General features: G+C 43.3%; 1 protein-coding gene across 8 annotated transcripts in view; it reads left to right on the forward strand.

Moving 5' to 3' along the window:
- septin12 (septin 12) overlaps window positions 1-25,616 on the forward strand; it is a 414,646-nt gene that overhangs the window by 256,860 nt on the left and 132,170 nt on the right. For all 8 annotated transcript variants that reach the window (XM_068056451.1, XM_068056452.1, XM_068056455.1 and 5 more), the window contains one exon: window positions 1,315-1,506. In XM_068056451.1, the coding sequence (XP_067912552.1) occupies window positions 1,315-1,506 (192 nt within the window). The remainder of the gene's footprint in view (window positions 1-1,314; window positions 1,507-25,616) is intronic.

The raw sequence follows: 25,616 nt of genomic DNA on the forward strand, positions 1-25,616 counted from the left end.
ATTCAAAGAGGAGCAAGGGAGTTATCCTTGGTGTCCTGGCCAATTTTATCCTTCAATCAACATCATTAAAACAGATTATCTGGATGTTATCACCTTGCTGTGTGCAAATTGGCTGCCACATTCCTACATTACAACTCTTCAAAAGTACTGCATAGACTGTAAAGCGTTTGGAATGGCCTGAGGTTGAGAGGTGCTATATAAATGCAAGTTTTTTTGTTTGTTTTGTTAATCCACCATTTATCCTTGGGTGTGGCTGTGGAGAGGATTCCATAGTACATATTTCTTGGGGCCATGTCGGTTAGAGAACTATTAAAGAACAATACATGGATCCATATTTGTAAAAGGAAAAATTAAACTTGTGTATTTATCTCATTGATTATAATGGAAATTGTGCAGTGTCCAGTTTTTTAATGTACGTTTAATGCATATTTAATGCGGTTTATAGAGTAAATTTAATATGAAAGGCACGAGTTATATTCTTTCCAATTCACTATTGAGGATATTAGTAACAACCCAGCATTAGCTGTATTTTGTTTGTACAGACTGTGAAATGATATACCTAAATAATGATATACCCAAATAAGACCACAGGCATGACAGGACAAGTTTCCATGATTGGGCTTTTAAAAATCTGTACACTTAAATGGGCCTTCCACTTAAGAGATTTTCCCAGATATGCCAGTGAAAAGGTTCTGATGAAAGGTCACTGACCTGAAACGTTAACTCTGCTTCTCCCTCCACAGATGCTGCCAGACCTGCTGAGTATTTCCAGCATTTTTTGTTTCTATTTCAGATTTCCAGCATCTGCAGTATTTTGCATTTAATTAAATGTCCGCGACTGTTTTCAGCTGGTGTCCAAGCAGATCTCCTTTTGCACAAATGGGCCAAAAGCTGATCAAAGACAGAAATACTGCTCAACCTGTCCCCCAATCATGTACATATATATTACGTATTTAAAAATTGAAACTGCATATATTTATAAAACACAAGATACCAAGAGCTGTATTTCAGATTTGGAATAAAGGTCTTGAGTTTCACACTTGTGGTTTATAAACATTATCTGAGCCTCGGACTAGATCACAGCCTTCTCGTCAGGCTGATATATTCATTACTATATACGGGAATACTGTACTGTAATTGACATTTTTTAATTTAATAGAAAATGAGTAAGCTAATGGATCCTGGGGTCATTTCTTGTGGGTGTGTTCAGCACTTTGTAATGTATGTACTCATGCCCATTGCTTTGTTGACAACCGAGGAGGAGTTCCTGGAGTGACTGAATTACTGAAATGTTTTTACTTTTTTTTTTGACAGGATTAGAACTAAACGAGGTGAAAACAAATATGGCAGAGAGAACGCAGGAGACTGGAGTTGTTTGTTCGGCAGACTTTAAGACGGATGTCACTGGAAAAGATTTGTTTGGATATGTGGGCATTGAAGCAGTTCTGGATCAGATGAGGCGTAAAGCCATGAAAACAGGATTTGAGTTCAACGTCATGGTTGTAGGTAATTATAACTGTGGGGGCCAGAAGGGAGCAGGCCCTAAAAAATTTATTTACCTCATTGATTATAATGGAAATTGTGCAGTGTCCAGTTTTTTTATGTATGTTTAATGCATATTTAATGGGGTTTATAGAGTAAATTTAATATGAAAGGCACGAGTTATATTCTTTCCAATTCACTATTGAGGATACAAGTAACAACCCAGAATTAGCTGTAGGTCAGGAAATGGAAGGGAGGGAGGGACTCAAGAAAATTACAATCACCAGGGAAGTGGTACTGAACAAATTGTTGGAGCTGCAGGCTGACAAGTCCCCAGGTCCTGATGGACTTCATCCTAGGGTCTTAGAAGTGGCTAGTGAGATAGTTGATGCGTTAGTTTTAATTTTCCAAAATTCCCTAGATTCGGGGAAGATTCTGCTAGGCTGGAAAATAGTGAATGTAACTCCTTTATTCAAAAAGGGAGGGAGACAGAAAGCAGGAAACTACAGGCCAGTTAGCTTAATATCTGTCTGAGGGAAAATGTTAGAAGCTGTTATTAAAGATGTTATAGCAGGGCATTTGGAAAAATTCAAGGTAATCAGGCAGAGTCCACATGGTTTTGTGAAAGGGAAATCATGTTTAACCAATTTATTGGAGTTCTTTGAGGGAGTTACATGTGCTGTGGATAAAGGGGAGCTGGTGGATATATTGTACTTAGATTTCAGAAGGCATTTGATAAGGTGCCACATCGAAGGTTATTGCAAAAAAAAAGCTCATGGTGTAGAGGATAACATATTGGGATGTTTAGAAGATTGGCTAGCTTACAGAAAACAGAGAGTAGGCATAAATGGGTCATCTTCTGGTTGGCAAGATGTAACAAGTGGTGTGTCACCAGGAGCTGTGCTGGGACCTCAACATTTTACAATTTATATAAATGACTTCGATGAAGGGACCGAAGGTATGGTTGCTAAATTTGCTGATGACACAAAGATAGGTAGGAAAGTAAGTTGTGAAGAGGGCATAAGGAGGCTATAAAGGGATATAGATAGGTTAACTGATTGGGCAAAAATCTGGCAGATGGAGTATAATGTGGGAAAATGTGCAGTTGTTCATTTTGGCAGGAGGAATAACAAAGAAGCATAGTATCTAAATGGTGAGAGATTGCGGAGCTCTGAGATGCAGAGGGATCTGGGTGTCCTAGTGCATGAATCACAAAAGGTTAGTATGCCGGTACAGCACGTAATTCGGAAAGCTAATAGAACGTTATCGTTTATTGCGAGGAGAATTGAATACAAAAGTAGGGAGGTTATGCTTGAGCTATACAGGGCATTGATGAGACCACATCTGGAGTACTGTGTACCGTACTGATCTCCTTATTTAAAGAAGGATGTAAATGTGTTGGAAGCAGTTCAGAGAAGGTTTACTGGACTGGTACCTGGAATGGGTGGGCTGTCTTACGAGGAGAGATTGGACAGGCCAAGCTTGTATCCACTGGAATTCAGAAGAATAAGAGACGACTTGATTAAAACATATAAGATCCTGAGGGGTCTTGACAGGGTGGATGTGGAAAGGATGTTTCCCCTTGTGGGAGGATCTAGAACTAGGGGTCACTGTTTAAAAATAAGAGGTCACCCATTTAAGACAGAGATGAGGAGAAATGTTTTCTCTGAGCGTCGTGAGTCTTTGGAATTCTCTTCCTCAAAAGGTGGTGGAAGCAGAGTCTTTGAATATGTTTAAGGCAGAGGTAGATAGATTCTTGATAAGCAAGGGGGTGAAAGGTTATCGGGGGTAGATGGTAATGTGGAGTAATCAGTTCAGCCATGAATTAATTGATTGGTGGAGCAGGCTAGAGGGGCCGAGTGGCCTTTTCCTGCTCTTAATTTGTGTGTTCGTATTGAGGAAATAGAAATTGTATAAGTGTCAAGACTCAAACAAATCATTTCTGTTGTGACTTAATTATGGATTGATGTGCTCTAAACACTTGGTATCTATCTTCTGGAGGCTTAATTTAAAGATGGACAGGCAGTTCCACCAAATGCACACTCTTTTGAGAATCTCCAGTATTTCCATATTCTATTTTGTCTCACATTTTTGTTAAAGCCTACAGTAATTTTTTGAGGCAAACCTGTGTACCATGAACATAATTAATGAATTCATCTTTATTTGAATATTTATAAATTTACAAATAATGGCCATCTTCCCCTCATAATTAACACAGTAACACTTAGAGAAACAGTAGAAAGGCATTGTGTTTGCACTGGGTGAGTCTTTATTAGAACCCCCCCCCCCCTCCCCCCACAGCACAATATTTTAGTTTTCCAAGTGAGGTGTGAGTGTCAAAAACACTTCAATTTTGACTATTTTAATCCTTGCTTCAACAGATAGATGAGAGACTTACAATTGGATGGAAAACTAAGCGAGCAATCTTTGCCTCCATCTTGTCTTTTTCTCCTTATTAATCAAATCTGTTAACTATGATGTGATGGCTGCTGGTATGGCACAGGCTGGGACCCCAGTGCAGAATATTATACTTATAACGGTTGGCAGTCTTTTAGCACCATTGTGCTCCCGTAACTTGTACGTAATGAGCTTATAGTGGCTTTGGCTTTGGAGCAATAGAGAAAATTGGTTAGCAAGACATTACAAAATATTTTCAGCACAGGAACAGGCCCAACATGTCCACGCTAGTGTTTATGCTCCACATGAACCTCCTCCCACCCTTTTTCATCTCACCCCATCAACACATCCTTCTATTCCTTTATCCAGCTTCTCCTTAATGCATCTATGCAAGTCGCCTTGTGGTAGCAAGTTCCACCTTCTAAACAATCTCTAAGTAAATAAGTTTCTCCTAAATTCCCTATTGGATTTATCTTATATTCATGGTCCCTAGTCCTGGTTTCACCCGTGGAAACATCTTCTCTCCGTCTACCCAACCAACCCTTTCATAATCTTAAAGGTCTCTATCAAGTCACCCCCCTCAGTCTTCTCTTTTCTGTAGAAAAAAGCCCCAGCCTGTTCAATCTTTTCTGATAGAATGATACCGAACAGAGAGGTTATACCTATCAAGTCTTTTTTGCACTATCTCCAGTGCCTCTACATCCTTTTTATAACGTGAAGAACAGTACTCCAAGTGTGACCTAACCAAGGTTTGATGTACGTTTAACACAGCTTCTCTGCTTTTCAATTTGATCCCTCTAGAAATGAACCCCAGTGCTTTGTTTTCTTGAGGCCTTACTAACCTGCGTAAGCCCATAAACCGCATTGGGATGGATAAGCCTCCTCTTCCATGACTGTATTCTATCTAACTCAACCCAGTTGTGCTGCTGCAATGCATTTGCTTTTGAGGTGGTACAACAGAGAAGAGACCATCTGATGAGCATAACTGCTGCCTCAATTATGCCATTTATATCACATACCAGAACAGACTTTCATTTGGAGCCAATGGTATTTATGATGTATTATCTGTAGAGAGTTTCTGTAAAAACAGATGACATTATAATATTAGCTAACATGAATATCAGTTTGGTGCTTTGAAACCTGTATAGTATTACCACCAATGTGCCAAGCTTATGGATCAAGATACGTCTGCTCCCAGGTCATACCAGCATCAGTAGAAACCTGCAGCAAGTGAGAAATTTAGAGCAGTATCGATTTTTATGGTTTACGCTGCCGCACTTTGTAAATAGTTTAAACTATTGTTTACCTCTTGGGATTCAAAATAAAACCCCTTAGCAGTAAAAGGTTTCCACTGCTGATGCTAAGACCTAGAAGCAGAAGTAATTTGGTCCATAAGCTTGGCATATTGGTGGTAATACTATACAGGTTTCAAAGAAACCAAATTGATATTCATATCACAGAATCACACAGAATCATTACAGTGCAGAAGGAGGCCATTACGCCCATCGTGCCTGCACTAGCTCTCCGAAAGAGCAATTCCCTCAGTTCCATTCCCCCGCCTTCTCCTCATCACCCTGCACATTCTTCCTTTTCATGTAACTATCTAATTCCCTTTTGAATGCTTCATTTGAATCTGCCTCCGCCACGTTCTCAGGCAGTGCATTCCAGACCTTAACCACATGCTGCGTGAAAAAGTTTTTCCTCATGTCACTTTTGCTTCTCTTACCAAATACTTTAAATCTATGCCCTCACGTCCTCGATCCTTTCACGAGTGAGAACAGTTTCTCTCTATCTACTCTGTCCAGATCCCTCATGATTTTGAATACCTTTATCAAATCACCTTTCAGCCTTCTCTTCTCCAAGGAAAACAGTCCTAACTTCTCCAATCTGTGTTCATAACTGAAATTCCTCATCCCTGGAACCATTCTTGTGAATCTTTTCTGTACTCTCTCCAATGCCCTCATGTCTTTCCTCAACTGCCCCGCCCAGAACTGGACGCAATACTCCAGCTGAGGCCGAACTAGTGTCTTATACAAGTTCAACATAACCTCCTTGCTTTTGTACTCTATGCCCCGATTAATAAAGCCCAGGATACTGTATGCTTTATTAACTGCTCTCTCAACCTGTCCTGCCACCTTCAATGACTTATGGCACATATAGATCTAGGTTCCTCTGCTCCTGAACCCCTTTTAGAATTGTACCCTTTATTCTACATTGTCTCTCCATGTTCTTCCTACCAAAATGAATCACTTCACAGTTTCCTGCATTGAACTTCATGTCCTTTTTGAAATTCTATACTATCCTCCTCACAGTTCACAATGCTTCCAAGTTTCGTATCATCTGCAAACGTTGAAATTGTGCCCTGTACACCAAGGTGAAGGTTATTAATATATATCAGGAAAAGCAAGGGTCCCAACACTGATCCCCGGGGGAACTCCACTACAAACCTTCCTCCATCCCGAAAAACATCCATTAACCACTACTCTTTGTTTCCTGTCACTCAACCAATTTCATATCCAAGTTGCTACCGTCCCTTTTATTCCACGAGCTACAAGTTTGCTCACAAGTCTGTTGTGTGGCACTGAATCAAACGCCTTTTGAACGTCCATGTACAATACATCAACAGCATTGCCCTCATCAACCCTCTCGGTTACCCCTTCAAAAAACTCCAGCAAGGTCGTTAAACATTATTTTCCCTCAAGAAATGCATACTGGCTTTCCTTAATTAACTCACATTTGTCCATGTGACTATTGATTTTGTCCCGAATTATTTTTTCTAGAAGGTTTCCCACCACCAAGTTTAAACTAACTGGCCTTTAGTTGCTGGGCTTATCTTTACACCCTTTTTTGAACAAGGGTGTAACGTTTGCAATTCTCCAGTCCTCTGGCACCACCGCCGGGTCTAAGGAAGACTGAAAAATTATGGCCAGTGCCTCTGCGATTTCCACCCTCAGTTCCCTCAGTATCCTTGGATGTATCTCATCCGATCCTGGTGCCTTATCCACTTTAAGTACAGACAGCCTATCTAATACATCATCTTTATCAATTTTAAACCTTTCTAGTGTCTGAATTATCTCCTGTTTCACCATTGCCTGGGTTGCATCTTCTTCCTTGGTAAAGACAGATGAAAAGTATTCATTTAAGACCTCAGCTATGCCCTCTGCTTCCATGTGTAAATCCGCTTTCTGGTCTCTAATCGGCCCCACTCCTCCTTTATACCACCCTTTTACTATTTATATGCCTATAGTAAACTTTGGGATATCCTTTAATGCTAGCTGCCAGTCTCTTCTCATGCTCTCTCTTTAACATGACAGTGTCACCTGTTTTTGCAGGAACTCTCTCTGCAAAGTAGATCTGGGCTTTGTGCGATAGCTTAAAATGAGGGATAGCGAGTCAGCAGCCCATTTCACATCTCGCCTGACTTTTTATTTCCATTGAAATCAAGATTGATCTCAGATTTCAAAAAGCATTTTTGAACTTGTTGGCTTACACAAGTGCCTACTCACTCATTGTCACTGTGCTGTAGCCTCTAGTTCCTGTCTTAAGTGCTCTCTTAGCTATTTTAGTGCTTCGACAAGGCACTCCCCACTGGCTGCAACATGGAAAGTGGCTGTTACTTAGCCAAGGTGCTTGAGCTCCTTGTGGTTGGTGACCACGAGGGCCTTGGGCATGACAGGGCCAGCTGCAGAGTACAGCAACTTGGCATCTGCTGGGCAGTCTGGTTCCAGATGACTTTCTAATGGGACATTGGTTGAGGAGGGTCGCAAAGGTCTAGATGCATTGTCATTATGAGAGAGAGTCTCATATTTTATTCCCATCGCACTACCCTGCAGCGGTTTACAGATCAGCGTGCCTATTGATCTGTAGGAGTGCAGATATTAGAAGATCGAAGATCTGTTGATCTGAATCCTTAGTCATGTGTCTTCTAGTCTGAACAAGACAGAAGAGATGGCCAACCCCAGAGCTTGCACACCCCAGTAAGTGCATCCCTGAGAGATCTATAACTAGTGGTACCAGCACCTGCAAGGTTACTCAAGGGCAGCATCCATTGAGATGAACATATGCCCTATAGATTAACTGCAGGGTGCCGATGACATGCACAAGAACAAGATAGTAGTGGTCTCTGCCATACTATCAGACATGTTCTGGAAACAGGCAGTCCAATGCATTCAGAAATTGCTGGTGCAGAAAAATTATCATCCTTTTGATTGTTGGACCCCTAAAGTTTGCATCTCTGTCCTTTGAGCTGGCCCTCCAGTGAGCTGTTTCCTGAACCCTCTCCACCTCTACCTGCTCCTATTTACATGCTCAGTGAAATCCCAGGTACAGACTCTCTAACTCCTTAAGTCATGCAGGGTGCAGGTTTCTCTGCTGGTGATTGGAAGGGTGAAAATCAATGACTGTATCTTTGAGAGGATTCTACAGTTCATTTGTTCTCCTGCAAGACCTAGGAGAAGGGACGAGTGACAACAATTAGCAGCACTAGCAGACGGGCTTCAGTTCAATGCAGCACAATGTGTGGCCATCCTAATGTTGCATCTCCCTTGTCTGTTAGTAACATAGATGGCGGCCTCTTCGATGGGTACCAGTGCTTGAAGAGTGAAGCGATCTCCTTCTATGCTTGTTGTCTCCTTCGTATTCTGTGCCAGTTTCCCCTGCAAAAAGAGTAGAAGTGGGTTAATATGTGCCCTGGGCAAGAGCTTCCAACATGTATGTGGCAGCTGATCATAATTCATGATGACTGGAAGAAGCTGCAAATGAGGCGAAGAGGGAGAGGTAGTTGTGAGAGCAGTAGCAGATTCTGCAGGTACAAGTGTAAGCAAAAAGGAAGTGCATTAATTGTTCCCCTCCCCCCCTCACCCGTCATTAGAGGACCAATGGTGAGGGGGAAGGGAAGGATTGCTGAGGCAAAGGTCGGATCTTGCAAAAATATGTAGAAAGTTTAAGAGGTGTGAAGGAGAGTCGGGCAGTGCTGGTCAGATCGTGAAACTTCTTTCTGCACTGTAGCCGGTTCCTGTGGACAGTGCTAATGGTATTGACGTTTTGTGTCACCTTTCTCTGGGCAGGCTTCATGGGCATCGTTTATCCTCCAGTACCTTTCCCAGGAAACCATTCTTCATTTGTGAGCCCACACAGTGAGTGTCATCAGAGCCAAATGCAAATGAGTACTCTCGTCCAATGTCCATTCCTGTGTAGGATCACTGTTTATTGATCGGGAGTGGGAATTTTGACTGCTTTCCCCATCCTAGTCCAGGAGTGCTAAATTCAATTATACCCAATAGCTGGCATAACTGTCAACAGCTAAAGCAGCATAGATTAGGAATCAAACCTTGATTACTTCTGGCTAATAGGGGTTAGTTAGGGAGTGCCTTGCCAATAAGTCCATTGGTGGGGGGGAGGTATAGTTTATAATATCATTAATTCTAATATAATTACTGTACAATAGAAAACACATCTATAGGGAAAACCTCCAAATATATTAAGAAATCCAGATGTACCAGATCTGAACTCTGGGATGATGATGATGAAGTGTCAAGGGTGCTGGTGGAAAGAAGCATCTCGAGACGCCATTTGGAAATGAGTGCCTCAGGCACGTAGACACAGATCAGAAATTCCACGACACAGTTGCTTCGGGAGTTAAACAAGTTGGTGGTCTGTGTGTGCTGACCCATTACATACAATACAGAAACTGCAAATGGCCAGGGAAGAAACCATTGTGTTGGTCCATTCAGAGAAAAGATAAAAGTGGGGTTGGGGAGTGAAATGTTTTTTTTTAAGGCCGCTTGCCAGGAATTTTGATATTTTGATTTACTGCAACATCATTCTTGCATAACTGACAAACTCCAAGCTCAAACTCGGGTACAATACACACACACACACACACACACACACACACACATATTAAAAAACAATGTCGCAGTTGGTCACCGAGTTTAACCATTTAGTCCCTAGCCCTCTCCACCTCTCTCTCCTTTTAAGATGCTCCTTAAAATCTTTGATCAAGTTTTTGCTAACTTGTTCTAATATCTCCTGATGTGGCCCGGTGTTTGATTACGCTCTTCGGAATGTTTTACTACGTGAAAGACACGAAATAAATGCAAGTTTTTGTTGGCTGTCGAGACTAGGAGGATATCAAATCCAAACCCCATTGCCCTCCCCACATTCCCCCCTTCCCTGTTAGTGATGAGTCAACTGAACTTAACAGTGTGGCTACAATAACTCTCAACATCCCGATCTCGGCGGCAAGCATGAAAAAAGACATGGCGTACGTGCGAGACGTACGCCGATGAGCCGCCGTGCTATTTAGCGCGGTGGCTCATTTACATGGAGGGGGTGGAACACCTGGCCCCAATGACGTAAAGGGGACAGGTGCTTCGTCCCCGGCAACGGTGTCCGGTGCCACTGCGCAAGAACCACACCATTTTTAAAGGGCTTCAGGCCCTTCCGTTTAATTTAAATGTTTAAAGTGACAGGTGGGAAAAAATTAAAGTTGAAACTTTATCAGTTTAAATCCCCTCTCCCACTCCCCACCCCCCCCCCTCCCCAATGAGTAATCAGTAGCTAAATATCCCTTTCCAGCCAAAATAATGACCTTCCCCCCCCCCACCCCGAACTTTCTCCACTTTACCCTTCAACCCCTTCACAGTACCCCCCTCCACCAATTGCGTAAGTCTTTGCATTCCCCCCCCCCCCCCTCTCCCCACCCGATCTGAAAATATTTCTGAATGTTTATGAAAATATATTTCGGAATGGAGATCCGAAGGCGCGGGACTTCTGGCAACCGGCCGGAATATCGATGTGGAACGGCCGTCGCTACAAGGTAGTTCATTAGTCATTCATTTACATTTAATTAACATATTTAAATAAAGTCTCCAGCGCCATGCGGTGGAGAGGCAGCCATGAGGCTGGTAAAATGAGGCGGGGCCTTCCTGGCGTCAAGGCTCGTGGCGGGCCTCTCCCGGAAGGATCTTCCAGGCTGCCCCGCCACAATCCCCAACGTCGAGGGGCGAGTAAAATTCAGCCCTAAGGCTCACTCGTGAATAAGAGCCCCCTACATGATATACGGAAGGGTGACTAGTGTCTGTAGAACTGTGCCCCTAGTAATACCTACAGGAGGGAGGGGAGAAAATTAGTGTGTGGGAAGAAAAGGATTTTAGAAACAGGGTCATAATGAATCGGCAGCACGTTTTACACCCTCCCAGACTTCGCTCTTCTGTTGACTTGAATGGGCAAGCAAACTGAGCGAGGTATAAAACAGGTTTCTGGTACGCCATTACCCGGTTTGCACTTGCGTCCAAGTTCAAATTCACCCCCGTGTGTCCTAATTATTTTCATCTTATTCCTGTTCTGTGACGGTAAACTGGACCATGTGAATTGCAATGTGAGGCGTAATCTTGGCCGAATCTATATTCAAAGCTGCTGGTTTAAATCCCCTTAATCTTCAGAATGTATCTCTCTTACTGCATTAGAATTACGTAATTATGGATTGAAACCAGCTCATAAAGGTAGCTGCCCACATTAAAATGCAAACTTTTAGCTGCTGGCTTGAAAATGATGTTAACCCCAATTCCTTCTTTCTGATTAGCTCCCATCGAATGTATTTTTACCATTTTGGGATGCAAACCTAATGGACAGATTTTCAAATTCACTGTGCTACTGTTAACATGCTTTAGATGAGATTCTCCTGATTAGCTTATTGTAATGATAATGTTTTCATCTTATTGAGACAGCAATCACTTCTTAATGTGAAGTGAATGCTACCAGTGACTATAAACATTATTCAGTTGTCATGACAGCACGAACTGACATTGTTGGCACAAAATCAAAGGAGCTATGATGCAAAGTACAATGTACAGGGATGATACGCCAATTTCACATGGGATGCAAATGCAATCTATCCTCTTGTCAAAATGGAATAAATTGGCAATGCACTGCTTTTTTGAAAGCCGGCTAGTTCTCAAGACTTCAATATTCCGTGTACGAAGGGTGCAGGAGGGTTGACAACCCTGCTGGATTGTTCCAGAATCTCCGGGAATGGAGCATGAATTTTCCAGCAGAACTTCCCCCTGTAAATTGTTCACCACAATAGAAAACCAGTTCCCCCTCCCCACTCTGCTTTGGGTGGCTACCACCACAGAGAAGCCTCTGACTCATTGATGTAACCTCCCCGTTAGTGTGGAGACAGCCCCCGCTGAGGGGTGAATGAAACTGGGACCGGCTGGTAGAGAAATAGCAAGCAGTCTGTGGCGGGTGAGGGTGCGGTGGAGGGGGTGATGGAGGCAGAGAGAATGAGAGACAGCGGGGAGAGGAGTGCGGGGTTGGGTTGCAAGAAGATGAGCAGGGGATTTGGGCAGGTAAGTGGGTGTCTCGGGGTGGCTGGGGAATTGTGGATCAGGGCTGGGTGGAGAGAGTGGCTTGTGGTCAGGAAAGAGACGGGACTGGGAGTTGGGAGGGAGAGAGAGAGAGACAGGACTGGGAGTCTGAGAGAGAGAGAACGAGAGAATGGGGGTCATGGGTGTGATAGGGAGACTAGGGAAGGGGAATTGGGATTGGGACTTGGGTGGGCAGGTGGTGAGCTGCCTTCTTGTACCGCTACAGTCCATAGGGGGAATTTTATGCTCCACCACCCCTCACAGTGACTTTGGAGGTGGGGAGAGCATATAATCAGGTGGGATGGTGGCGGAATGGAGGGGCCTGCCAGCTTCCCACCTCCACCCAAATTAAGTCCAGGGCGAGAAGGCCCGTGGACGGCTTTCCCGCCCCGCCGCCAACTGAGGCTCTTAAGTGGGCAATTAATCCTCAATTAAGGGCCTCATCCCTCCTCCACGGGTATCAGCCCAGCAGCGAACAGGCCTATCGCTGCACGGGAATCATTTCAAGCAAACCAGAGCTGGTTGCGTGCCGGCTCCGGAGGTGTGGGGTATCTCGTTAAAAGGCAGTTAGTGCCTGAACAAGGGATCTGGAACAGGAAGGGGGGAGCCCTTGCTGCCGACCCCCCACCATCCGCTCCTTCCCGGTGACCCCTACCCCGTGAAACCCCTCCTGCCCTGACTCACCTGTGGCCTGGGTCCAATGGCTATGGTGAATCCAATACTGGCAGCAGCCACTGCCTCTGTGGTGGCGCTGCTCAGTGAAAGAGCTGCCAGCCTCTGATTGGCCAGCAGCTCTCAAGGGGTGGGTCTTCCAGCGCCAGGGTCCTTGATCCTGAAGAAGGCCCGCTGCTGTTCACTTAAGTGCCTAATTGGCATGTAATGTGGTAGGCCTCCTCAGAGGAGGTGATGCCGGGCTCTTGCCGGTGCTTTAGCCAGTGGTCAAGATCCCCATTGCCCAGATAAAATCCCTGCCTATGTGTGGAGTGAGTACAACTGAGTGGCTTGCTAGGCCATTTCAGAGGATAGTTCAAAGTCAACCACATTTCCATGGGTCTGGAGTTACATATTGGCCCGACCAGGTCAGGGCAGCCGATTTCCTTCCCTCAATGACATTAGTGAGCCAGAAGGATTTTTCTGCCAATCTTGTGGTTTCAAGGTCACTATTACTGATACAAACAGCTCCACCAGCACCACTGGGTCAAGATCCCAGAACTCCCAACCTAACAGCACTGTGGATGCACCTACACCACATGGATTTGCAGCGGTTCAAGAAGATGGCTCACCACCACCTTCTCAAGGGCAATTAGGGGTGGGCAATAAATGTTGGCGATTGAATAAAAAAAATCCAGATTTTTATTTAATTATCTGAATTTCAACTCCTCAGCAACGGAGAGTTTTGAACTCCTATCACCAGACCGCTAGTCCAGTAGCATAACCATAATGCGACCATACCTATATAATCAATATAGTGAAAGATTGCTTCCACTGCTGGGCCGATGGGGAACGAGGGGGCAGAGACCAAACATGGTAAAAAGAATTGCCGTAACTTGGTAATTCCGTAGCTAAGCTCTTCATACCTAGTTGGCTTTGACTTTTTTTTTTACAAAGCTGTTTACTGCTGCTGTGAGGGCACAGCTCCTCCTTAAGTCAGTAAGAGGGGGTTTTAGGCCCACCGAACGATCAATCTGTTGTACTGAGTGGAACGCCTACCCTTTGATGTGGGAGCAGGTAACTCCCACACGCCTGTCTTTACTAAGCCCTTGGAATGGAGCACGCCTGGTCTCCCAGGTGTTGCAAGCGAGTTATTATCTCATAATGGCTTGAAGTATTTGAGATTGTCCATAAGCACCCTACCTTTATTTACCAGCTAACACTCCAAGTCATCACAGGAAACAGCCTGGGTTTCAAATTGCCAGCTTCTTGTTGAGAAAAAAGTGCCAAATGTTATCTTGCAGAAATATTCTAGATTAAGAAAGCCAGTTCAGGCCATGCAGGTAAAATCCAAATCATCACTGTGTAAAATTCCCTTCCCTGCTATTTTATTAGAGGCATCATTATTTAAACCAAATCCAAAATATAATATAAAATGCTGTAAATGCTCAGGTCTGGCAGCATCTGTGGAGAGAGTAACAGTTAATGTTTCTAGTCAATGAACTTTATCAGAACTCCAAAATTTAGTAGTCTTGCATCAGTTATTTCCCATTAATCCGGTATTCGTGTACCAAAAGTCAACTGCATTAGACATCAGACCCTCAACGTGTATTACAGTATGGTTAACTTATGCCTTCTGCACTGGTATCACTGTACTCTAGGCACATCTCAGCATTAGCTTTATTCTGGGGGGAAAAAAGCAAGGCTTGCATTTATATATCGCCTTTCATGACAGCAGGACATCCCAAAGGGCTTTACAGCCAATGAAGTACTTTTGAAGTGTAGTCACTGAAGTAAGATAGGAAATGGTGGATGATTCTGGCGATATAACCTGATATCTGATTGACACGCTTATGTCCATTGTACCATAAACCAGATTTCCCAGGTTCTGTTATTCATGATATCATCATTGTTTCAATTCTTCTCTTTCAGCGCTATCCAATAGCTAAAACCTATTTGCTACATTGATTTCCTGTGCTATTTCTCTGCTCGTACAAGCACCCTTTAAAATTGTAGCCCTCTCATGCTCACCTGTCAGGATCATTATCAACTCCTGCATCTCTAACAAGTTCCTTTCTTCCATCTTCCACTGATCCCCATGCTTCTTTCTTCTGTGCTCATTATCTGCTCCTTACATTAGAAATTTTCTTCTATGAGCAAGTAACAGTTATAGCTAAGATTAAAAAGTTGAATGAAAAGAATGATTTTACTATAAATAGCAAAGGGAAATTTCCCCATCAAAACAGATGTATTTCACCACACTAAAAATTTATTCGTTGATTCTTTTATGTTTCAGTAGAATTAGTGGAGTTGATATCTTGAGATAAAGTGCAGTAATTGACATTTGCCTTAGGATTTATTGCATTGGTTTTGCATTTGGCATTGAAGTTTTTCCACGTCTACAGTTACTGTATCTTAATACATTTAGTACTTGCATTGGAAGACTTTATATTAGTAAGACCTTTTGAAAATGATTTTAGGTAATGGTATACAAAATGATATATTTACAATTGTTAATGTTAACTGAGTACATTATACTTTCAGCAATTCCCAATACAAATCTCAACTTTCAGAATCCTGCTTGGACTGCGAGATGTCTAATATGTTTTTCTAAAATATTCCATCACATCCCACATGACAACTGGAAATCCTGTTTAATAGAGGAAGTCATTTTAAGGCTGTCTTTGAGATCAGTTTACCCTCAGGGAAAACTCTTCCCTTGGGAAAATTGAGTTGACCTTAATAGTTACACCTAATCAATGTTGTTGACCCCAGCAGCTGGAAGGCTTACTAAATTTTTCAGGCTAAATCTTTCAAAGAAAGCTGATACTTAAAGATTTTAAAAATGTTCTCTTTTTCAAAATTAATTTTACTTTTTTATTTCAACTTTGTGAAATCAAAAATGTTATTTTGTCATCCAATAAAATCTGAAACTTGCATAGCCCTTTCAAAGAATTAACAGCACAGAAACAGACCATTTAGCCCAACCAGACCATGCCAGTTTAAGCTGCACATGAGCCTTCTAATTTGAATGCTGCATTTGAGAGTTGGTTTCCTCCCCTTCCAATGTAATGAATTTTTTTTTTTTGAAGGAGTGGGAGTAAGGAAGAGGGGGCAGGGCTTGAGAATGGGTCTGATGGGTTTGGAATTGTCAGGAGTGTACATATTTTTTGCAATTCCTGAGAGGCTGGGTGACAAAACATCTCACCCTGTTCTTTCTTAACCGTTTGGTGTGTATTGTTTCTGTGCTCCATCCTCGCTTTGCAGAGGTTGGGGGTTGGGGAGGGCATTTCCATGCTATGTAGCCCCTTTGTGAGCAGAAGGTCTTGGCCCTCTTTGGTCTCTGTTTATTTTTATTTATTTATTTAGAGATACAGCACTGAAACAGGCCCTTCGGCCCACCGAGTCTGTGCCGACCAACAACCACCCATTTATACTAACCCTGCAGTATTCCCATATTCCCTACCACCTACCTACACTAGGGGCAATTTACAATGGCCAATTTACCTATCAACCCACAAGTCTTTGGCTGTGGGAGGAAACTGGAGCACCCGGCGGAAACCCATGCAGTCACAGGGAGAACTTGCAAACTCCGCACAGGCAGTACCCAGAATTGAACCCGGGTTCCTGGAGCTGTGAGGCTGCGGTGCTAACCACTGCACCACTGTGCCACCCTGTTGGTTCTGATGTTGCCCCTCCCCTTGATTTCCTATTAGCCTCCAACTGTAGTCTGTTCTAGCCTTCAACTTGCTGCCCTTAGCTTATTGTTTCTGTTGGTCATCTCTTGCAAATCTGCACATTCCTCACTATGGCATTATATGGAATGTCTGAAAAGCTGTAAATGTAAAGTTAGAGAAGAAGCTCCTTGATATGTCAAAGTAAAATACAAATATATTTAAATTTAAGGGAATAAAATTCCTCTATTTCCTCAACCGTTTCTCTGGGCTTCCCAGACATTACACCACCTGTGCCAAAGAGTCGCATAATGCCAGGCATCTGCCAGAGTTTCCAGCAGAAACCAACTTTCCTTTTTTTCCCTGTCATCCTAAGGGAGGCACTAGCACCTCACTGACAGAAGGGTCAATAACTAGAGGACACAGATTTAACATGATTGGCAAAAGAACCAGGGCGACACCAGGAGATATGTTTTTTTATGTAGCGAGTTGTTGTGATCTGGAATGCACTACCTCAGGGGGTGGTGGAAGCAAATTCAAAAGGGAATTGGATAAATACTTGGAGAAAAGATTTACAGGGCTATGGGGAAAGAGCAGGGGAGTGGAACTAATTGGATTGATCGACCAAAGAGCTGGCATGAGTGTGATGGTCTGAATGGCCTCCTGTGCTGTATTATTCTATGATTCTACGAACTCCCTGCAGCAATGTGGCTAAAATCAAGAACTCAGGAGCATATGGTTTGAACCTGACTTCTACTATGCTATGCCGTGCTCCCACATCAAATTCAATTTATTTCAGCACAATTCAGCTTTCCAAAATCTTTAAATTTGGTTCGGGGAGGGGCAGTGGGTGGGGGGGTGGGTGTGGGGGCAGTATTGTTTTATGCGGACTGTTTCTTCACAATGGATTTCTTAAAGTTGAAACAACAACAGATCGTACTTTTCTTTGGCAGTCCGTTGGTATGGTATAACAGTGAATAACACTGTGGTGGTGTTCCCATTGCATTTCACAGAGTGAGTTACCCATCTCAAATGGATTGCTGGGGTTTGGATATAATGGAGCGTAGGTACATCCCCAAAGGGAGGAAAGTAAATCAAAGGGCAAGTTGATTAAGGTGACTTCGGGCCACCTTCTAGTGGACAGATGCAAAGCATTTTAGTCCGAGGAAGAGGAGAAGTAGTGGGAGGTTAAAAGGTGTGAAAAATAACTTCTAGCAAGAGTTACACAAAATAAACTGATCCTAGGTTCCTGCCAAAATATTCAGTAATCAGCTGTGAGGTGTACACAAGAGTGCATCTTTGATTTTGCCCCCCTTCCTCTCCCTAGTGGTGAGGCTGAGATCAGGAACTTGGGCAAGGAAGGCAAACCTGTATCCTACAATCATAGAATAATACAGCAAGAAGGAGGCCATTCAATCCATCAAGTCTGTGCTGGCTCTTTCAAAGAGCGGTCCTGTTAGTCCCACTCCACCCACTCTTTCCCCTTAACCCTGCATTTTTTTTCTCAAAGTATTTACCCAATTTTCTTTTGAAAGCAGCTGTTGAATCTATTTTCACCACCCTATCAGGCAGTGCATTTCAAAGCCTAACAACTTGTATACAAAAAAGCTTTTCCTTATGCAGCGGTTCAAGAAGGCAGCTCACCACCATCTTTTGATGGTCAAGAAAGGCTGGCTTAGCCAGTGAAGCCTAAATCCAATGAAAGAATTTTTGAAAAAAACGTTCTTTAGCCAATCACCTTAAATCTGTGCCCTTTGATCACCAACTTTTCAGCCATATGAAACAGTTTCTCTTTATTTAAACTCTTCATGATTTTAAACACCTCTATTAAATCTGCTGTTAGCCTTCTCTGCTGTAAGGAGAACAACCCTAGCTTCTCCAGTCTATCCACACAATTGTAATCCCTCATCTTTGATCTCTTCCGTACCCTCTCTAAAGCCGTCAATTCGTTCCGAAAGAGTGGTGCCCAGGATTAGGCACAGCACTCCTACTGCAGCTGAACTGGCACTTTATATAGGTTTAGCATAACTTTTGTACTCTCAATTTTTCTATATTTTTATGCTGCCCCCTTCAAATACTTGTGCACAAACACCCCCAGGTCTCTCTGATCTCAAATCCCCTTTAAAATTGTATTGTCTCTTCTCATTCTTCCTACCAAAATGTATCATCTCACACTTTCCTGCATTGAATTTCATGTACCATGTGTCTGCCTATTCCACCAGCCTGTCGATGTACTCTAAGACGCATTGCATTATTACAACATTATGCTATTTTACTACATATCCTTGCCAAACTTCCATAAACTGTCCCAGATGTCTCATCAGTGATGCCAATGGCTCCAGTCTCACAAACATAATAAGTGGGTTTAATTGCAATATCTGACCAGATACTCAGATATACCATTTTGTAGCTTTCAGTGTAATTGAATTCACATTAAGAAAATGTGTTGTGTTATAAATCAGTAATTGGCCAGCAAAGTAAAACTGGTTACAATGTATCACACACTGTGCAAATTGTGCCAAAAACACACTGCAGGAATTTTCCATTTAAAAGCAAACTCAATCATAATGTGCGTTAAGTGATTGTTAATGCTATAAATGAGACATTGCGTAGTTTAATTGAATTCGATAAACTGAGGCTGCTATAGGCGTGCGCACGTGCCGTTACAGCTGCTGATAGATTATATGTTCACCAGGGCAATACCAGAGAGAAATTGGAGAATGTTTTGGAGGAATAGCAGTGTGTTCTAATGAAATCGCTTTGCTCGCAGATGGTATTCATCTGACACATTTTAAGCAATTGCTTCATTTGGAGTTAATGGTTCAGATTTTTCATGTGAACTGCGAAGGACAGATGGCTTTTCCTTGAAACAGTGAGAATCTCAGTGAATTCTTTAAAAGTTTGTTGTGCTTGTTTTCTGAACTGAGGCATCAGAATTTCCCATGTAGTTCTGAAATCACAGAGGTTCCTGGAACACAAATTAAACACCATCACTGCATCTTCATATGTGTCTACTCAGCTGTTTACTGTTTCTACCTCCCCTATCAATTCCTTACAGATGATTAAAGGAGTTGATAGGGTAGATAGAGATAAACTATTTCCCCTGGTGTGATGTTGGGAAGAACTACTTCTGACAAAGGGTAATGGAAATCTGGAACTCTCTCCCCAAAAGGCTGTTGAGGCTGGAGGTCAACTGAGAATTTCAAAACTGAGATTGATAGATTTTTGTTAGTTGATGGTTAAGGATCAGAGGTGGGTAAGTGGAGTTATGATACAGATCAGCCACGATTTAGTTGAATGGTGGAAGAGGCTCAAGGGGCTGAATAGCCTCCTCGTGTTCCTATGTTCAATGAGCAAATGATTTGCTGAAGTGGAAATCGAAGGAGAAAGACCGTGATGGCAAGGTGGCCACAGTAGTGAAGGAAAGAAGAAAGGAGACCGAGTTGAGATGGTTGTAGGGAAGAGCTAAAGGTCAATAATGTAGGGAGAGTGCTAGAGAGAGGAATTGGAAATTGAGATGATCAGAATTGCGTTGTCTGCAAACTATGATGCTCTACAATGCCTGCACCAGCGGCACAGGGGTTGGGAAAGTACTCCTTCCTGTTTCCAGTGGGGATGTAAGACAAATGGTTAAAAGAGCCTGTAATATATTTCCTTTAACCCCACTGACAATTAATTGATGCAGTGATAATAACATTGACTTAACATTTCAATCAGCCATTTTCTCAAGCAGCAAAATCTGCTGCATGTGAGTTACAGGTTTTATTTCAATTGGAACTCAAGTATTCAGCAAGAAATGCTGAGTTGATGATTCATCTCGGCCTCCTCCTGAAGTCCCCAGCATTACAGATGCCAGACTTCAACCAATTCGATTCACTCCACGTTATATCAAGAAACGACTGAAGGCAGTGGATACCGCAAAGGCCCTGACAACATTCCGGCAATAGTACTGAAGACCTGTGCTGCAGAACTTGCTGTGACCCTAGCCAAGCTGTTCCAGTACAGCTACAACACTGGCATCTACCCGGATGTGGAAAATTGCCCAGGTATGTCCTATACATAAGCAGCAGGACAAGTCCAACCCAGCCAATTACTGCCCCATCAGTCTACACTCAGTCATCAGTAAAGTGATGGAAGGTGTCATCAACTGTGCTATCAAGCAGCACTTGCTCAGCAATAACCTGCTCAGTGACGCTCCGTTTAGGTTCCACCAGGGCCACTCGGCTCCTGACTTCATTACAGCCTTGGTTCAAACATGGGCAAAAGAGCTGAACTCAAAAGGTGAGGTGAGAGTGACTGCCCTTGACATCAAGGCAGCATTTGACCGAGTTTGGCATCAAGGAGCCCTAGCAAAACTGAAGTCAATCAGAATCGGGGAAAACTCTCCGCTGGTTGGAGTCATACCTAGTGCAAAGAAAGATGGTTGTGGTTGTTGGAGGACAATCATCTGAGCTCCAGGACATCACTGCAGGAGTTCCTCAGGGTAATATCCTAGGCCCAACCATCTTCAGCTGCTTCATCAATGACCTTCTTTCAATCATAAGGTCAGAAGTGTGGATGTTCGCTGATGACTGCACAATGTTCAGCACCATTCACAACTCCTCAGATACTGAAGCAGTCCATGTAATAATGCAGCAAGACCTGGACAATGCCCAGACTTGGGCTGATAAGTGGCAAGTAACATTCGCACCACACAAGTGTCAGGCAATGACCATCTCCAACAAGAGAGAATCTAACCATGTCCCCTTGACATTCAATGGCATTACGATCACTGAATCCCCCACTATCAACTTTCTGGGGGTTACCATTGCCCAGAAACTGAACTGGAGTAGCCATATAAATACCGTGGCTACAAGAGCAGGTCAGAGGCTAGGAATCCTGCGGTGAGTAACTCATCTCCTGACTCCCCAAAGCCTGTCCACCATCTACAAGGCACAAGTCAGGAGTGTGATGGAATACTCTCCACTTGCCTGGATGGGTGCAGCTCCAACAACACTCAAGAAGCTTGATAACATCCAGGACAAAGCAACCCGCTTGATTGGCACCCTATCCACAAACATTCACTCCCTCCATCACCAACGCACAGTGGCAGCAGTGTGTCCCATCTACAAGATGCACTGCAGCAATGCACCAAGGCTCCTTAGACAGCACCTTCCAAACCCTGGACCTCTACCAACTAGAAAGACAAGGGCAGCAAATGCATGGGAACACCACCACCTGCATGTTTCCCTCCAAGTCACACACCATCCTGACTTGGAACTATATCGCCATTCCTTCACAGTCGCTGGGTCAAAATCCTGGAACTCCCTTCCTAACAGCACTGTGGGTGTACCTACCTCACATGGACTGCAGGTTCAAGAAGGCAGCTCACCACCACCTTCTCAAGGGCAATTAGGAATGGGCAATAAATGCTGGCCTGGCCAGCGACGCCCACATCCCGTGAACGGATAAAAAAAAATTCAGTGCAAGCCAATCAGCACGACAGCTCGATGGAATAAAAATTCCTTTCGTCCCACAATCTACCTTAAGGTGTTGGTTGCTCCGCTCTGCAGTGTCTGTCATTCCTTTTTCAAATTAAACTTCTGCTCACTCAGCTTTGGCAGTCTGATGCCTTCGAATTATTATTTCATTTTAAATTGCATCCCTATCTCTGTAACCACCTCCAGCCCCATAACATCCCTCTCCTCCATAAAGCCTACCTCTTTGACCAATTATTTAGTCCGAGTATCTCCTTATGTGGCTCAGTGTCAGATTTGTTTGTTTGGTAACACACTTGTGACATTTAACTTCATTAAAGATGCTGTAGAAATGCAAATTGTTGTGGCTGTAGCACTTTTACCAAAGGGACAATGAATTAACAATGTCCAGGAGCAAACATCACTTATAATACTTTGCATGTGGTGAGTGCAGATCGTGAACTGGATTCACTGACTTCTCTTGACCTGCCCCTTATCAGATGGTGTTAGGGTCTGAGTTCTGTTAATGGATGATAAACACCTGGTAGTTCAAGGTAATAGTGTGAACAGGTGTTGGGTGTTAATTAGTTAATTGTATTCAAATGTGTATCTATAAACAAGAGCCACCCAGCACTGGTTGGTTGTTTCGAGTGAAGAAGTAAGCTTTGTGGCAAGTAATAAAAAGTCTCTACCTAAGCTTCCTGGTCTCAGTGTCTTCTTCACAAATAGGCTTGTAAGTTCTGTAACATTGGGAAACCTGTACAGTGAATGGCTTTAAATTTGAACAGTAGAACCATTATCAGCAGCTGTGGTCTGAAAAATTAGGAGCAGTGGTTATGATCTGAAATGTTTGAACTGGATGTTGAATCCGGAAGGATGTAAAGTGCAATTGAATCAAATGGGATTCCTGTGCTCTGCCAGTAGAACCGGAGTGTAGGCACTCTGAAGGATTTTAATTCAACCGCACGTTCTGAATAATGTCATACCAGAAACTGGGTTAAATTACAGTTTGGAATTCCTGCTCAGCAACATTTTGAAGGTTTGGAGCTCACTGGCCAGATATTTTCTGGACTCTTACCCAACAATTTCAAATTGCTTTGGAAATGAGCACATTGCTGTGGCACTGATGAACAAACAAGGCTCCATATTTGTGTGGATCCATTGGTGTCTTATTGCATTTGACAGTTTTCAACATGATGTCTTATAACCAGATCACTAAATTCACAGAGCTCTCTTTGTCTCCTTTGCTTGTTAAAATTCCAGGCATTTAAATGCCTGATTTTTGAGTGCCGACCCTTGGATAAGAGCAAAACTGAGGTTTATTAAATAATTACTTAATCCAATGTCTCATATTTACTCTGAACTTTTATTAACTCTGTAAGACATAATACATCACAGTTCTGCGTTTCATTTCTGGGAGCAGAATGGAAATTTTTGCAGTTCATGCACAAGTTAAATTTTCAAACCTCTCTGTGTATGGTGGCCCATCTAGCATTCATGTCTAAATGGCAAGCCCATGGCATGTTCCAAGATCCAATTGTTTTTCACTCCCGGTGCATGTTGTGTGAGAAAGCCTGAATAGTTCCCCAATCATCGTCTGTACATCAAGTGATGACACAGCTGGTTGATGTGAAAGCATAAGCTCCTGCCATGCAGTACACATCGTACACTTAGCATATGCCTACCTGGACCAAACCTTCCTCAACGTGTTAATCTTTTCCTATTTGCAATAAAGCCAATAGATGTGTAGAGTGGCACCAGAGTGAATTTACCTTCTGCACCTTGGAAACATTGATTAAGAAAGGCCTGTTGTGAATGGAATTTGCCTGCCCTGCCACCTATTCCCAGACAGTACATACAGCAGACTTCTGAGGATAGTGTGTGCCTTTAACCCAAAGATGGCAACTCTCCTTTGTTGCACCTCCCTCAAGATCACTTCCAAGGTAATAAGGACGGAAAATAGTGGAAATGCTCAGCAGGTCTGGCAGCATCTGTGGCAAGAGAAACAGTTAATGGGTTGAATTTTCTTGAGACGGCAGAAATCCCGGGGCTGAAAGCGGGAGGTGACCCTGCTTCGGCGGGTGACGAAACCTGGCGGGTGGGGGGGGACATATTACTGGTGGCGGTGGAACCCGGGGCAACATATTGCTGGCGGTGGTCAATTAAGAGGCTGCCACTGGGGCTGCTGTCCAATTAAGGATGGTGTCTCACCCCCAAGAGCTGCCAAGCCAGTCAGAGGGCCGGCAGCTCAGCAAAGCCACTGCTATTGGTGGCCATTGCTAAGGCTGTAGCTGCAGGGAGAGGTCGGCTCAGTGGCATCAAGGAGAGTTGAAGTAAATTGGGGGAAGCCAGGGGCCATGAAACACCAGCGCCGTTGCCATGGGGGCAGCAGTTGCCAGTGGGGGGGCGCCTTCTTGGGCCATGGAGTGCCCATAAAAGATGGGCTTCTCCTGCCCCAGAGCCCACCAGGGTACACTGGGCCCTCCTGACATGGGCAAAATGCCCACGGAGGTTGGAAGTAGCCATTAATTGGCCGCTTAAATGACTCAATTGGTCACCTGGCGGGTGATCAATCCACCAACTTTCCCGCCACTGGCAATGTGGCAGGGTAGCAGGAAGGGATCGGGCTCCCTACCCAACATCTTCCCCCGCCATTTTGCCAGCCCTCCCCACTTCCCAGCCCGTTGCCAAAGGGCCCAGAAAATACTGGCCAATGTTTCAGCTTGATAACCTTTCACCAGAACTGTTCTGATGAAAGGTCACAGACCTGAAACGTCAACTCTGTCCCTCTCTCCATAGATGTTGCCAAACTTGCTGAATATTTCTAGCATTTTCTGTCTTTATTTCAGATTTCCAGCCTTCATGGTACTTTGCTCTTGTGTTACTTCAAAGGTGCTCTCTGTCATCCCAGCTCTCTAAATCTGCTGGAGCAATGAATATTCTCTCTCCATGCAGCCCGTGCTGGGAGCAATCAATAATTGTTAATGTGAGCAGACTTGGGAAATCTCACAGACTGTATCCCAAATGCCAAGGACGCAATTTGCACTCACTTCTTCTGGGCAGAAAATCATCCCTTTGCTTCTCTTATCGTGAGTGTCTTTTTGAAATAATGTTGTCGAATTATAGCCAGTTTTGGACAATGAACTTGAATGCAGTGAGAAATGGGTTGATACTATCCCAGCTTCGGACATTTAGGGTCAATAGACATTTTAAACCCATCAAGTTGTTCTGCAGTAATTTTACATTTTCCATGAGTCAGCCAGTGAGCATTGGTGCGGCACACAAATCACTTCTCAGTTGTGTATTAACTGTCCATGGCAATTAATCCTTTTGATTTTGCCATTATGTGATATTGTTAAACGTTAGTTTGTAATTATTTGATGAATACAATACCCAGAATTTCCCAGTAAAGTGAAGATTAGATAGCAGTGATATTACAGTTGGATTGAAGTTGGACTCAGCACATATTTCACTACAGGTACAATCTTACATTTGGGAAAATCACTGTTTTTAAATCAATTTAAATCTCCAGATTAGCAGTTTGAAAGAATTTTTATTTGACATTGGTGTGGAAACAATATGTT

The sequence above is a fragment of the Heterodontus francisci genome, chromosome 24 (assembly GCF_036365525.1).
Source record: "Heterodontus francisci isolate sHetFra1 chromosome 24, sHetFra1.hap1, whole genome shotgun sequence".
Lineage (NCBI taxonomy): Eukaryota > Metazoa > Chordata > Chondrichthyes > Heterodontiformes > Heterodontidae > Heterodontus > Heterodontus francisci.